This window comes from Bos grunniens, chromosome 3 (assembly GCF_055505025.1).
Source record: "Bos grunniens cultivar Pamir isolate PY7600 chromosome 3, Bosgru_T2T1.0, whole genome shotgun sequence".
In the NCBI taxonomy this organism is placed as follows: Eukaryota; Metazoa; Chordata; class Mammalia; order Artiodactyla; family Bovidae; genus Bos; species Bos grunniens.
The window spans coordinates 15,092,451-15,104,493 of NC_141167.1; the positions used below are offsets into that span (position 1 = coordinate 15,092,451).

The window sequence follows — 12,043 nt, forward strand, 5'->3', positions numbered from 1 at the left end:
TTCGGCCCCAGGACACCCCAACCACCATCTCACCCCCTCCCTCCCACCCAGGCTCCTCTTCCTCCCCAGGTCTCTCCCACCTCCACTGTCTCCCCAGAAAATCTCTTCTGCACTCACGACTCGGAGACTCCAGACTTGCACCCCCAACCCTCAACTTCTCACGTAGGGTCCTGCAGGGCCTCACACACATGGGGATGGAAGCAGAACCGCTGATTCCCTCCAATCCGTTCTTCCACCCAACACCTTTGCTGCCCCCTCCTCGTCCTGGAGGAGGGCCTCACCTGGAGGCCTGGGCTCCTGCCCTCCTGCCTCCACTGTCCACATCTCACCCCACCAGGTGCCTGGTCCTCCTGTCGGGACCACAGCAGCTCCTCACTCCTCCCTGCCTCCTCCACCCTCGACCCCATGGTCTGTCCTCCTGCAGCTGCCAGAGATGCTTCCAGAGAGTGCCCAGATCAGGCCCTGCTTCTCTGAAATCTACTCCAGCCCCTCAGTTTACTTGGGATTAAATCTACCACCTGCCGAGCCTATGGGAGAGGCCCTGCCTCCCCCCAACATCATCTCCCTTCATCCTCCTCCCCTCCAAGCCAGGGTCCTTGAGCCCACCCAGCTCACCCCAGTCTTCCCCTCCTCAGGGGACCCATGGTGTTGGCTGTCCTTTCTTCTCGTGTTCACTGACAGCCTCCCCAGAGGGCAGCCGCTGCCTTGACAGCACCGAGCACAGAGCTGGCGCTCCCTCCTGCTGACTGACAGCTCAGAGGCTGAGGGGCGGGGCCGCTGCAGAGCCAGGGAACCAGTCCTGGGAGGGGCAGCGCCGTCATCACCCTGTGCCCCCCTCACAGGGCAGAGAGAAGCCCACACACCGCTCATCACCCCTGAGATTCTGCAAGGAAGGTGGCTCCTGGAGGAGGGGGTGTCCAGCAAACCCCACGTAACCACTGGGAAAGGAGGCATTACCAGGCGTCCAGGCTGCTTTCTTAATTCACTCACTCTCACTCTGGCAACACCTTGAACAGCCTCTAACTAGAGTGCCCAGGTCAACGTTCTAGAAATAAGCCTCAGCACACACACACACACAAGCCACTGCAAACACTTAGCAATAAGCAGCCTCAACCATGTTCCTACTAGAAACTTCCAGCATTTAAAGTTACCCCAGACACCAGGGCATCAGAAGATCTGTAGAAAGACAAAGAGCAAGAGGGACCCGGAAGAAAAACAACAGGAGAGGACCGGGAGGGGAAGCCAAAGCCAGAAGGGCACAGGGCAGCCCACGATTCTAGTGCAGGGAGAGGACAGAACCTCCACGTGTGTAACTCAGCCCGACCCCCAGGGTGTGTGTCCCCAGGAGGCCAAACTCGACAGTGAATGCGGTGCACATGTGTGTACCTGGGGCACGGGTAGTCGTGTGGGATGCCCACCGGTCATGAACGTGCAGTGCCTCTGACCACCAGCAGGCAGGCCCACCCCATGGATGTGAATGTCCCCCATGTGCATGTGGAGTGCACACGTGTGTATGTGTGCACACCAGTCAGCAAGAGCCTGCTGCACGCTGTTCAGGTTCATGGGACGCAGGGTCTCCATACAGAGTGGCCACACAGGGACCCGTCTCTGTACGGCCGTGGGATTTCACGGCACGTGCAGGCTGGGTTTCCACGTGAAGAAGGCTCCCTGACACAGCAGTCCACCGTCACCTCCTGGCTGCACGCCCCCTCCCCAGGGCGAACCCCTCCCCCAGGTGTCCGGGCAGGCGGCGCGGTACTGACCAGGGACTGCAGGATGGCGTGGTTGGTGGCGTTCATGCAGGAGTCCAGCGGGAAGGAGCACTCCCCTTCACAGTAATAGGCTGAGTAGCCTTGGGGGGCGATGACCCAGTCCTGGGGGGTAGTGGGAGAAGGTGAGTCCCATCCACGTGCCCTCCCAGCCCTTCATCCAGCACCTGTCGCAGCATGACTCAGGGCTGCCCCCTCCCTCCCTCAGCCTCAGGACACCTCCCGGGGCAGAGTGCCACCCCCTCCAGGTCAGACATCCACTGAAGTCCCTCGGTGAACAGAGCTGGACACGAGCTCCGTCCCCTCCACACGCCGTCAGCGCGCAGCTGCGTCCTCCCCCGCTGCCCCCAGTCACAGCCCCGCCAGAGGCACTGCCCACCCTGGCCTCAGCTTCCCTGCTGCAGCTCGGACATTTTATGGCTGAGGACTCAGTCTCCATAGTCATGGTTTTACAAAACAGCCCTTTTCCCTTCTCCCTTTAGAGAACTTGGAAAACAGAGGAAAATAAAGACAAAGTTCTCTGTGGGTCTACCTCCCCTGGGACACAGGTGGGGACAGTCATTTTGGAAAGGAGAGTCAGAACTCACCAGCCAGCCCAGGTCCTGGAAGCTCACGTACAGCTCGTGCCGACGGCACACCTGCCGGCCGTGGGAGCCGTGGATGTCATCTGCGGGGACACGCAAGGGCTTTGCTGGGCTGCTGTTCCCAGGGTGGGGGACGCCATGAGGCGCACGTTTGTTGAATAATAAATGCTGGGAAACTAACCCATTTGGTCTCATAAAGCCCATGTCTGCAGCTCTGCTGGTGCCATGACCCAGTTCAAGAACTTTCGATGGCTCCCTCTGGTGGCAGTCACCTCACACTCAGCCCAGCCTCCCCTGACTTTCAGCCTGTGGGGTCCTGATAATCCAGTAAAAGCCCCGGGGGCCCTTGGCCATCCAGCGGTCCCACCTCCTTCCCCCCCGGAGTCACCCCGACCTCCCCCACCTCTCCTGCCATGCCCATTCCGCAGGACATGTGCTCCCATTAAGGTCAAGCAAAGGCTGGCTCCCGTGAAGGAAAGGGCCCCTGGTGGCCTTGATCCTGCGGGGCTCAGCCTGGTGGGGTGACCTTCACACAAACACCTGGACCCTGCAGGGGCCCCTGGTTCTGACAGAGACCAGGGCGAGGCCTGCTGATTCCCAAGGGCAGAGAAGGGACTTTGGGGTGGCAGGGGCAGCAAGGGTGGATGCTCAGAGCCCCGGAGACTGTGGGGGGGTCGCTCCGCAGGGGGCAGGGCAGAGGGTGTCAGGAAAGGCGGCGGGGTGACCGTCGGCCTGACAGCGCTGAGGCCAGAGGGGCTCCGTTCCTGCCTCCATCCCCAGGCTCACCGAAGATCCCCGGCAGTTTGTTCGGGGGCGGCAGCTCGTTGGTCCTTTTCTGCGGCCTCCTCTTCAGGGGCCTCACTGCCCGAGGGGCTCGGGCGGGGCCCGGGCCGGGGCTCGCCCTGAAAAAGGTGACCACGAAAGGCTGTTTGGAGCGCGGAGCCTGTCGCCCCAGCAGACCGGCCAGGCCAGGATCCACACTGCGCCCTGAGATGGAGAGAGCAGAGAGGGGTCACTCGAGGGTGGGCACTGCGCGGGGACACAGCGGGGCCCTCTCTGGGCGGGCCAGGAGCTCGAGGCTGAGGCCTTGGGGGACCCACTGGGCCTGGGTTTCCTCCTCTGAAGACCCGAGTCCCCAGTCCAGCCCCAGCCCCTCAACCTCCCCACCTCAGCCTGCCTCCTGCCTGGGCAGGCAGTTCTATGGGGTGAGGGAGGGGCCTTGCCAGCACAGGGTGAGGATTAGTGATGTTTGAGGGCACGCAGGTGGACAACTTTCAGTCCGTTCACGTGACGATCTCAGCCGGTCTTCACGGTGACCCTGGACCGTGAAGCTCTGTTTCACCCAGAAACAGAGCTGCTCAGTGACGGCCCAGAGCCCCACTGCCAGGGATGTCAGAGGCAGGGTCACACCTCCATCGTGGGGCTCGAGCTCCCACCCCATCCTTTCTGGGGGTCAGTGTAGGATTTACAGCTCCTGGCTGGGAGGTGACCCGGACTCACTGCTTGCTCTGCTGACACCACCCAAGAATAGGGTGTTCATGTCCCCTGAAGCCCCCGAAGGAGACCCCAGGCTCAGCAGGCAGAGACATTTACCCCAAGTCCCAGAGTCGGGTTCAAACACAAGCATCTAATCCCAGAGCCCAAGTTCTTGTCCACTTATGTTCTTAGCCACCAGGTTTGTGGTTTAAAAAGGAAGAAAGAGAAAAGCCTGAGGGCAGAGACACAACTGGGGCTTTAGCCTCAAAGCAGTGATGCTTGTAAAAGTGGAGTTTTACCCACATCCGCTTAAAGCCTGAGGATACAGGAAAAACACACTGATTATCCCTGGAAAAGTCAGCTCCACCAATAAAACTATCTTCCTGTACCTGTTTGTATTCCCAGTGACCTCTTGTTTTTTAATTGTCAAAGTGATATAAAAACAACTGTAAAGAAACTTAGGAAAAATATAAAACCCCTTCCGCACTACAATACACCATTTTCATTCTTTCTCGGCTTTCGTTTTTCATGTTAAATTGTGAGCATAGAGCTGCAACTGCTGAAGCCCGTGTGCCTAGAGCCTGTGCTCTGAGACAAGAGAAGCCACCGCAGCGAGATACTCAGGCACCACAACAAAGAGCAGCTGTGCTAGCCGCAACCGGAGGAAGCCCATGCACAGCAACAGAGATCCACACGACCAAAATAAAATAATTTTTAAAAAAATTTTCCGCATAACAAAGAAGTCCATATTTTTCCCCAAATTTTTCCACCTAAACATTTTCCCGGTTCTTAAGTCTCAACTACGAACATTTCAAATAGATAAAATTCCTTTGAGTAGATCTGAATATTTAGATGTTAGTTCATCTTAAGACATTTAGCTTATTTCCTGGCTCTCGTCATAAAGATGAGACTGTCTTTTCCTTTTCCATAAAGGGAAAATGTCATTTCCTTTCCTGATGGGATTTTCTCAGACTAAACCACAGGGATGTGACTACAAGCTCACTGTCACATTTCTTAAAACACAAGGTGGAGCATCCCATTTCCACGTACATTTCACCCCAGTGTTGCAACACTGATGCACAGGCATGTACACACGTGCACATAAATGTGTGTGTACACACAAACACACACAGGCATGTTGATATGAAGCAAATGTACACATTAGCGGGTCAGTCTCATGATCTCCACTGCAGACGACGTGGCAAGGACATTGCCTGCCCCACACACAGCTCGCCTCAAAGGTCAGCCCTTACACGGCTGTGCTTCACGCCCAAGTCCAGGGGCCAGAGTTGACAACAACCAACTGACCAGAGACTAACCTTTGACCTATGACATCACCTGCCACAACATGCAGTGGGCCCATCAGAGGGCTCAGCAGAGATGACTCTGCTGAGATAGGAGCTGACACTGAAGGGGCCCAGGGAGAAGCCATTCGGGGAGTTTGGGTCACGACAAGAGAGAGTGACAGGAAGAGCCGGCCTGTGAAGAAGCTAAGTCACAAGACACACAGCAGCCCCTCCCCAGAGGGAAAGGCCCTGAGGGCACCAGGAGGTGCCTATGGAGCGATGTGGGCAGGTGGACAGCTCTTGGCTACGTGGCACTGGAGTGGAGCACCCCAGTGGACACCTCAGGCAACCTCGGCCCAGTCACCCTCCGGGCCTGTGTGTGCAGCCCCCTGTCCTGTGAGTTCCTGGAGAGCCCTGTCCATAGATGGGCCAGGGAGACCTTGGATGACCCAAGGCTGGGCCCACTGTAGGCTTCTCTCTGTGCAACTTTCTGGTATTGGGGTCTCCTGGGCACAGAGAGGGGGGGTCACAGGGCAGGCCTGGACTGTCCAGGTGGTGGCGCCCAGGCTGCCTGGCTCTGGCAGGACCCTTTCGAGAAAGCAGAGCAGGAACTCCAGGAGCCTCTGGGGCCCAGAGTCCCTGCTCTAGACCTGAGCTGTGAGAGAGCCAGCAGGCACGCCGTCCCTATGCAGGGGACGAGGATGTGTGGCTACGCCTAGAGATGGGGGCCACACTGTGGCCTTCCCTCCCCTACTGCAGACCTGGATGAAGATGCTGCTCTTCTGGGCCAGGCGGAACCCTGACATGTCCAGCCTCCCCCATGTTTGAGTCCCCCCCATCAGGGCCTGGGTGTCATGGTAGCTCCCCTGCCCGTCCCATCCCCGGGCACTCATCCCCCTGCCCCTGGGCCAGGCCAAGGTCGCTCCCATCCCTCCCCAAGGCCTCTTTCTGCCCTGGGTGCCACCTGAGCCTCCCTGAAGCCCCTGCCCTCCTCAGCCTGCTGCCATGGATGGCACCCTTGTGCCATGTTGAAGGGCAGTCCGGGCACCTGGGGGCCCTGGGAGGGAAGCCAGCTGTGACCTGGCGCCTTTGTCCCAACGGGTTGTTCCTTCACCAGAACTAGGAACTCAGCGCTTTTCCTTCTTCCTACTGCTGAACAGCCCTCTCACTGCTCTGCTTCTGGAAACCTCTGCCTGTCCTGGCTGCTGCTGGAAGACTTCTCCCGACAGCCAGGGCAGTCAGGTCCTCGTTTCCAGAAGCCCCGGAAGGTGCTGCACTGTCCACCCAGTGACGCCCATCCCCTGCCCACCTGCTGACGGTCCCCTGACACCCCGTGGCTGTCCCTTCAAGTGCAACGTCTCCACTGCAGGATCTGGGCCTCCCACCAGGGTGAGGATCCAGGGAAGCCTCTCCGAAAGGCCTTCCTTGACCAGCTGGAGCTTCGTGTTCTTACCCACGAGCTCCTGTGCAGCCCTAGGGCCACACTGAGAAAGCCTGAGTTCCATGGCAGGCCTGAGTTTGAACCCTACACACACACACACACACACACACATTTTTTTCTGTTTAGCTTGTGAGACTGTGGATTCGGGATGAAGTACCTCTCTGCCTCTCTTGAGTTTCAAGGGAGTATGAACAAAAGGCCAGTTTAGGCTCTGTGACAGAGCGGAAGGGTCCAGTGTCTGATTTGGACGATCTGAGATGAGAAAACCCACTGAAGTCCATCTGTCAGGTTTCTAGATCCCTCCCATCCTAAGCCAAAGCCTTTGGAAGCACACGGCTGGACTGTTTATTCAGAGGAGCCCTCCCTGCAGAATATCGGCACTCACAGTCTCTCCCCCTTCAGTTGCCCCTATGACCAGTTTACTGGCTGCCTAGACGTACTTGCTTCCCTTCGAGAGACAAATGCTTAGCTACAAGAAGGAGAAAAATAGTGGGAAGAGAAGGTGAGGCTACAATGAAAACAAATCTTAGGGACAAAACGAAAGGTCCAAAAGGAAAGTCAAAGGGGCCAAAGGAAAAGAAAGTCATTCTTTAAGACAGCATTTCTCCTGATCACAAATTCACATTTACGTGTGTATGTTTTCATGGTTCTAGGAAACTCCAGACGCAGACTCTGGGTGGATTTGTTCCTCCCCCATCACTTTCCCTATGGTTCATGATTCATTCATGCCAACAGGCACTTCAATGAAACCCCTTCTGTGGGATCATCTCAAACCACATAGAATTTAACGTAAATATCACAGACAGTGAGGAGGGCGATGGGAGCAGAGCTTTCTCAGAATTCACAGGACATACAAGGTCAACATCTTTGCTTTCCTCTGGTTTTTAATTAAAGACACGTCTCTCCTGAGAGAACCTAGGCTATCCAGGGGCAGCCAGCCTGGGATGGCAGGACAAAGCTGGCCAGATGCTGGTGAAAAGCACAAATGTGACTGTGGCTTCCTTGGAATGCAGTCCTGGGAGGTGATGGCAGAAGCGCACGCTCGGGGACCGAGGTTCACTCTTGGGCTACATTTTGACCTGCTGCATGGGTCTGAGGCTCGGGGAGATGGCAAAGGGGCTCCCCGTGCTCTTTTTGATGTCCTCCACTGTTAGGCCGTCCCAGAGCTCCATCAGGGTCAGCCCTGTCTTCTTGTGCACGTCAAACACGGCCTTCTCGGTGATGATTCGGTCCACGCACCGCTTCCCAGTCAGTGGCATGGTGCACTTCTCCACGATCTTGGGTTCGTTGGCCTTGTTGCAGTGCTCCATGGTGACTACCACTCGCGTCTTGGAACTGGACACCAGATCCATCGCACCCCCCATGCCTGTCACCTTCTTGCCGGGTATCATCCAGTTAGCCAGGTCACCGTATTTGGAAACCTGCATGGCTCCCAGCAAGGTCAGGTTGATGTGCCCCCCTCGAATCATGGCAAATGATTCATCGCTAGAGAAAAAAGAGCCCCCGGGATGAAGGGTGACTGTCTGCTTGCCCGCGTTGATGAGGTCCGCGTCCACCTCCTCTTTTAATGGAAAGGGACCCAAGCCCAAGATCCCGTTCTCACTGTGAAGGTGCACGGTGATGTTGGGGCTGATGTAGTTGGGGGCCAGAAGAGGGATGCCGATGCCCAGATTGGCATACATGCCATCCTCAAATTCAAGAGCTGCCCGCTTGATGATCCGTGTCCTTATGTTATCTGAAGACGTGCAAATTTCATCATCCTCTTCCCGGACGGTTAAACGCTCAATTCTTTTCTCATATTTTCCCCCCTGTATTATGCGATCTACATAAATGTTAGGAACATGGATGTCTTCTGGGGCAATGGACCCCACGTCCACAATTTCTTCAACCTCCACCACGGAGGTTCTGGCGGCTTTGCACATGGGCACGTTGAAGTTCCTGGCGCTGGCCCTGAAGATGACATTTCCTGCCCAGTCGGCCTTCCACCCTTTCACCAAAGCAAAATCAGCGGTGATGGCATGTTCCAGCAGGTAGTGCTGCCCATGGAACTCCCTCACCTCCCTGGGCTGGCTGAGGATGGCGATGTGGCCGTCTGGTAAGTACCTGATGGGTGCGCCTCCCTCCTGGACCAAGGTCCCGTAGGCCGTGGGGGTGTAGAAGGCGGGCACACCGGCGCCCCCTGCGCGGATGCGCTCGGCCAGGGTGCCCTGGGGCGTGATCTCTAGCTCCAGCTCACCCGCCAGGTACTGGTGCTCACAGAGCGAGTTCTCCCCCAGGTAGGAGCAGATGATGCGGGTGATCTGCTTGGTCCCCAGTAAAAGGCCGAGACCGAAGCTCTCCACCCCCACGTTGCTGCTGATCACAGTCAAGTCCTTCACGCGGGTCTTCAGCAGCGCCCCTATCAGGTTCTCCGGGATGCCGCAGAGCCCGAAGCCCCCGATCATGATCCTCGAGCCATCAGTGATGTCTCCCACGGCCTTCACCGGGTCCGTGTAGAACCTGACGTGCGCGCGGGCGCTGCAGGCGAAGCCGCACGCGCCACCCTTCGCCAGCGCGCGCCCCGAGCGGCCGGCGGGGACCCGGCGCCCGAGCACCGACGCCAGGAGCCGCAGGGCCGCCATCGTCCGCTCCGCTCCGGCTCGGGCTCCGGGCCCAGCGCGGACAGGCGGGGACAGGAGGCAACAGCGCGTCCCCGCCCGCGCGTCACAGAGCAGGGGGCGCCCAGCCGTGATGCGCCCGCCCGCCCGGTTCCCGCCGCTCCGCTCCGTCTCCGCGCTCCGAGGGCCCGAGGGGCCGAGCTTCCCGGGCCGCGAAGGCGGGAGGCGGGACCGCCTGGATCATCTGGAGGACCAGAGGGATCCCGGGCCTGACTCGGAGACCCCGAGGCGACGTCCGTCCCGGGAAGCCTGGGCGCCGGCCTCCTGCTCTCTCCATCGCCACTCTTCCTCCCAGGCGCGCTACTCCCGTCGCAGCCCACCCCCCAAAATTCCACCTCTGGGGCACGGGCTCCAACACCTGTGTCCCCAGCACTCCCGGTCCAGAAACGACATTTCCACGGACGTCAAGCCGGGCCTCAACGACAGCCCCGCCGAAGACCTCTTGCTTTCCTGCATCAAACCTGCTCCTCCTCTGTTTGTCCCCACCTCGGGCAAGAACAACACCAAACCTGTTAAAAAGAGCCACTGGCTCAGCCCTGTCACCAGCGCCTCCTCCAAGCACCCGCCTCCGTTCCCTGCCGCTGGACAAGCTCCCCCACCCCAGCTCCCACCTCGACCCTGTGAGGCTCTGGGGCCTCTCTGACTTCACTTCCGTCCCCCAGAGTCTACTCTCCTGACTGAAGTCAGGGGGTCTTTATTTTATGAGTAAGACAAATGAACTTTTCATTTAACCATAGTTGAGATTCATAGAAAATACACCGAGATAGTTATACACCCAGACCAGGTTTCCCCTGGGAAGTGTTAACATTTAAACAACTATAGTACATTTGTTACCCACTCAATGGACAAGAATTTGAGCAAACTCTGGAGATAGTGGAGGACAGAGGAGATTGGTGGGCTTCAGTCCATGGGGTTGCAAAGAGTCAGACAGGACTTAGTGACTGAACAATGTTTGTTACAACTAATGAACCAGCATTGGTGTCTTATTATTTACTAAACACCATGACTGACCCGAGTTCACTAGTTTCTCTAGTGTCTTTTTCCAGGATCCCACCCGGGGTCCTACATAGCACTTAGTCATCACAACTTCTTATGCGCCTACGGGCTGTGAATTTCTCAGATTTCCTGTGGGTTTTGATGACCTTGACAGTTTTTGTCTTTGTATTTGTATTCTGTGGCATGTTCTTCAGTTTCAAGGTGTCTGTTTTTCTCATGGTCAGCCTGGGGTTCTGGGTTTCAGGGAAAAAGACCATGGAGGTAAAGGGTTCTCATCTCGTCTGGGAGCTACACGAGGTGTTCATGGGAGCCCGAGCGCCTGGCTGAGGGGGTGCTGCTGAGGTTCCCCTATAAATTAAATTTACTGCCTCAGCCTGTGCACACCTTGGAAGCAGGTCACTAAGTGTAGCCCACACTGAAGGAGGGGGAGAGGCTACACCCCCATCCAGGGGAGTGTCTCGGAGGGTTGTTTTATAAAAAGCTGAATCAGATCCTGCCAGCCTCCATTGCTCTTAAATAAAATAATACTGATTTCATACTTTATATTTTGACCACTTCTATCAACCTCCTCACAGTCGCTCCCTGGCCCTCTGTGCTCCAGCCACGGCGACCCCTTGCCGCACCTCAGACACACCAACGTGGGCCCACCTGCAGGGTTTCTAGTCCCACTGCCGGGATAAAAGAGGCTCTCCCCCAAACACCTGCTGAATGAATGAATGAAGGCATGAATCCTCATTTTACAGGTGAGTAAACTGAGGCCTGGAAAGGCAAGCAACCTGCCCTACTGTTGTCCTGCACTGAGGAACCCTCGTCCTCTACCCGCTGAGTCCCCTCCACTGAGAAAGGCCAGCCCTCCGGGGCCAAATGAGGGGGCTCCAGCTGTGTCTGCTGCCAGCAGCTTCCTTGGAGGAGCCCCCAGGGGAAGGTTCGATGCTGAGCCCTGTCTTACCATCATCTGTTTCCACATAGAGGCGGAGTCCCAGGTCCTTGTTACGGCTCAAGAGCCAGCGGTCACTGGCTGCTGTCACGTCCAACACCAGCCAGCCCTCGTCCCCAGATCGGAGCGTCTGAAGATCCAAAAAGAACAAGTCAGACTCCCTGTGGACACGAAAGAACAATTAACCGAGGGTCGGCACAGCTGCCTTTGTGTTTCCAGTGCCCACCGGGGGACCGTTAGTGGGGCATCTACCCGCCTGGCTCTGGCCTGGGTGCCTTCCAGGCCTTATCTCACTGTCTACTCTACAAAGATGTTACAGAGCCTGTGTACAGATGGGGAAACTGAGGCTCAGGAGCTCAGTGACCCATCCATGGTCCCACAGCCAAGAGAGCAAAGTGGGGACTTGAATCCAGGACTGATGCTGGCCTGTCCCCGTGGTGAGACGAGGCCTTGGGCCAAACTTTCTTCTCTGAGGGTGGGCTGCCCAGGAAGCTCCCCTTCTGTCTTCTGGGAAATGCACCCCAGGGCTGGCTGGACCAGACACTCCAACAGAGATTTGAGCAGATGTGTGTGGGGGTGTGGGACAGGCACCTGTTGGACTGCTCCGGGACCACCTCGAACATGCTGATGTGGAGCGTCTGGTTGAGCGGGTGGGTGCTGGGCAGCTTGTAAATCCGGAACTCCGCGGCTGTGACGGCCTCCCCGGCCGGGATCTGGGTCAGGTCAAAGTGGAACTCCTTCCAGTGGGGCTCCTGGTGGCCCAGGGCGGGATCGCGCTCCACTGCAAGACAGAGTGGGGCTGGCGGTCACTCGAGGTTCGGGCTCGGGCTCCAGGGAGGGAGCCAGGGGCCTGGGCAGTCTGGGCAGGACTGACTCCCTCCTCGAGAACAGGCTTGT

The 12,043-nt window shown here is 57.5% G+C and overlaps 2 protein-coding genes across 3 annotated transcripts in view; both read right to left on the reverse strand.

The window, feature by feature from the left end:
• LOC147375063 (bone morphogenetic protein 8A-like) overlaps window positions 1-12,043 on the reverse strand; it is a 30,670-nt gene that overhangs the window by 2,910 nt on the left and 15,717 nt on the right. Inside the window, exons 2-6 of one of the 2 annotated variants that reach the window (XM_086380763.1) lie at window positions 11,738-11,927; window positions 11,159-11,307; window positions 3,140-3,340; window positions 2,357-2,436; window positions 1,764-1,874 (exon numbers count right to left, since the gene is read on the reverse strand). In XM_086380763.1, coding sequence (XP_086236889.1) covers window positions 1,764-1,874; window positions 2,357-2,436; window positions 3,140-3,340; window positions 11,159-11,307; window positions 11,738-11,927 — 731 coding nt within the window. Of the gene's footprint in view, window positions 1-1,556; window positions 1,875-2,356; window positions 2,437-3,139; window positions 3,341-11,158; window positions 11,308-11,737; window positions 11,928-12,043 lie in introns of those variants that run through there. The other variant, XM_086380759.1, reaches the window with a different exon arrangement.
• OXCT2 (3-oxoacid CoA-transferase 2) lies at window positions 7,423-9,449 on the reverse strand. Its single transcript, XM_086380754.1, has one exon. It carries the CDS (start codon window positions 9,175-9,177, stop codon window positions 7,624-7,626), a length of 1,554 nt encoding a protein of 517 aa, XP_086236880.1. The 5' UTR covers window positions 9,178-9,449; the 3' UTR covers window positions 7,423-7,623.

Excerpts from the sequence above, each read along its gene's own strand:
- OXCT2 (XM_086380754.1), bottom strand. The coding sequence starts at position 9,177 with ATGGCGGCCCTGCGGCTCCTGGCGTCGGTGCTCGGGCGCCGGGTCCCC.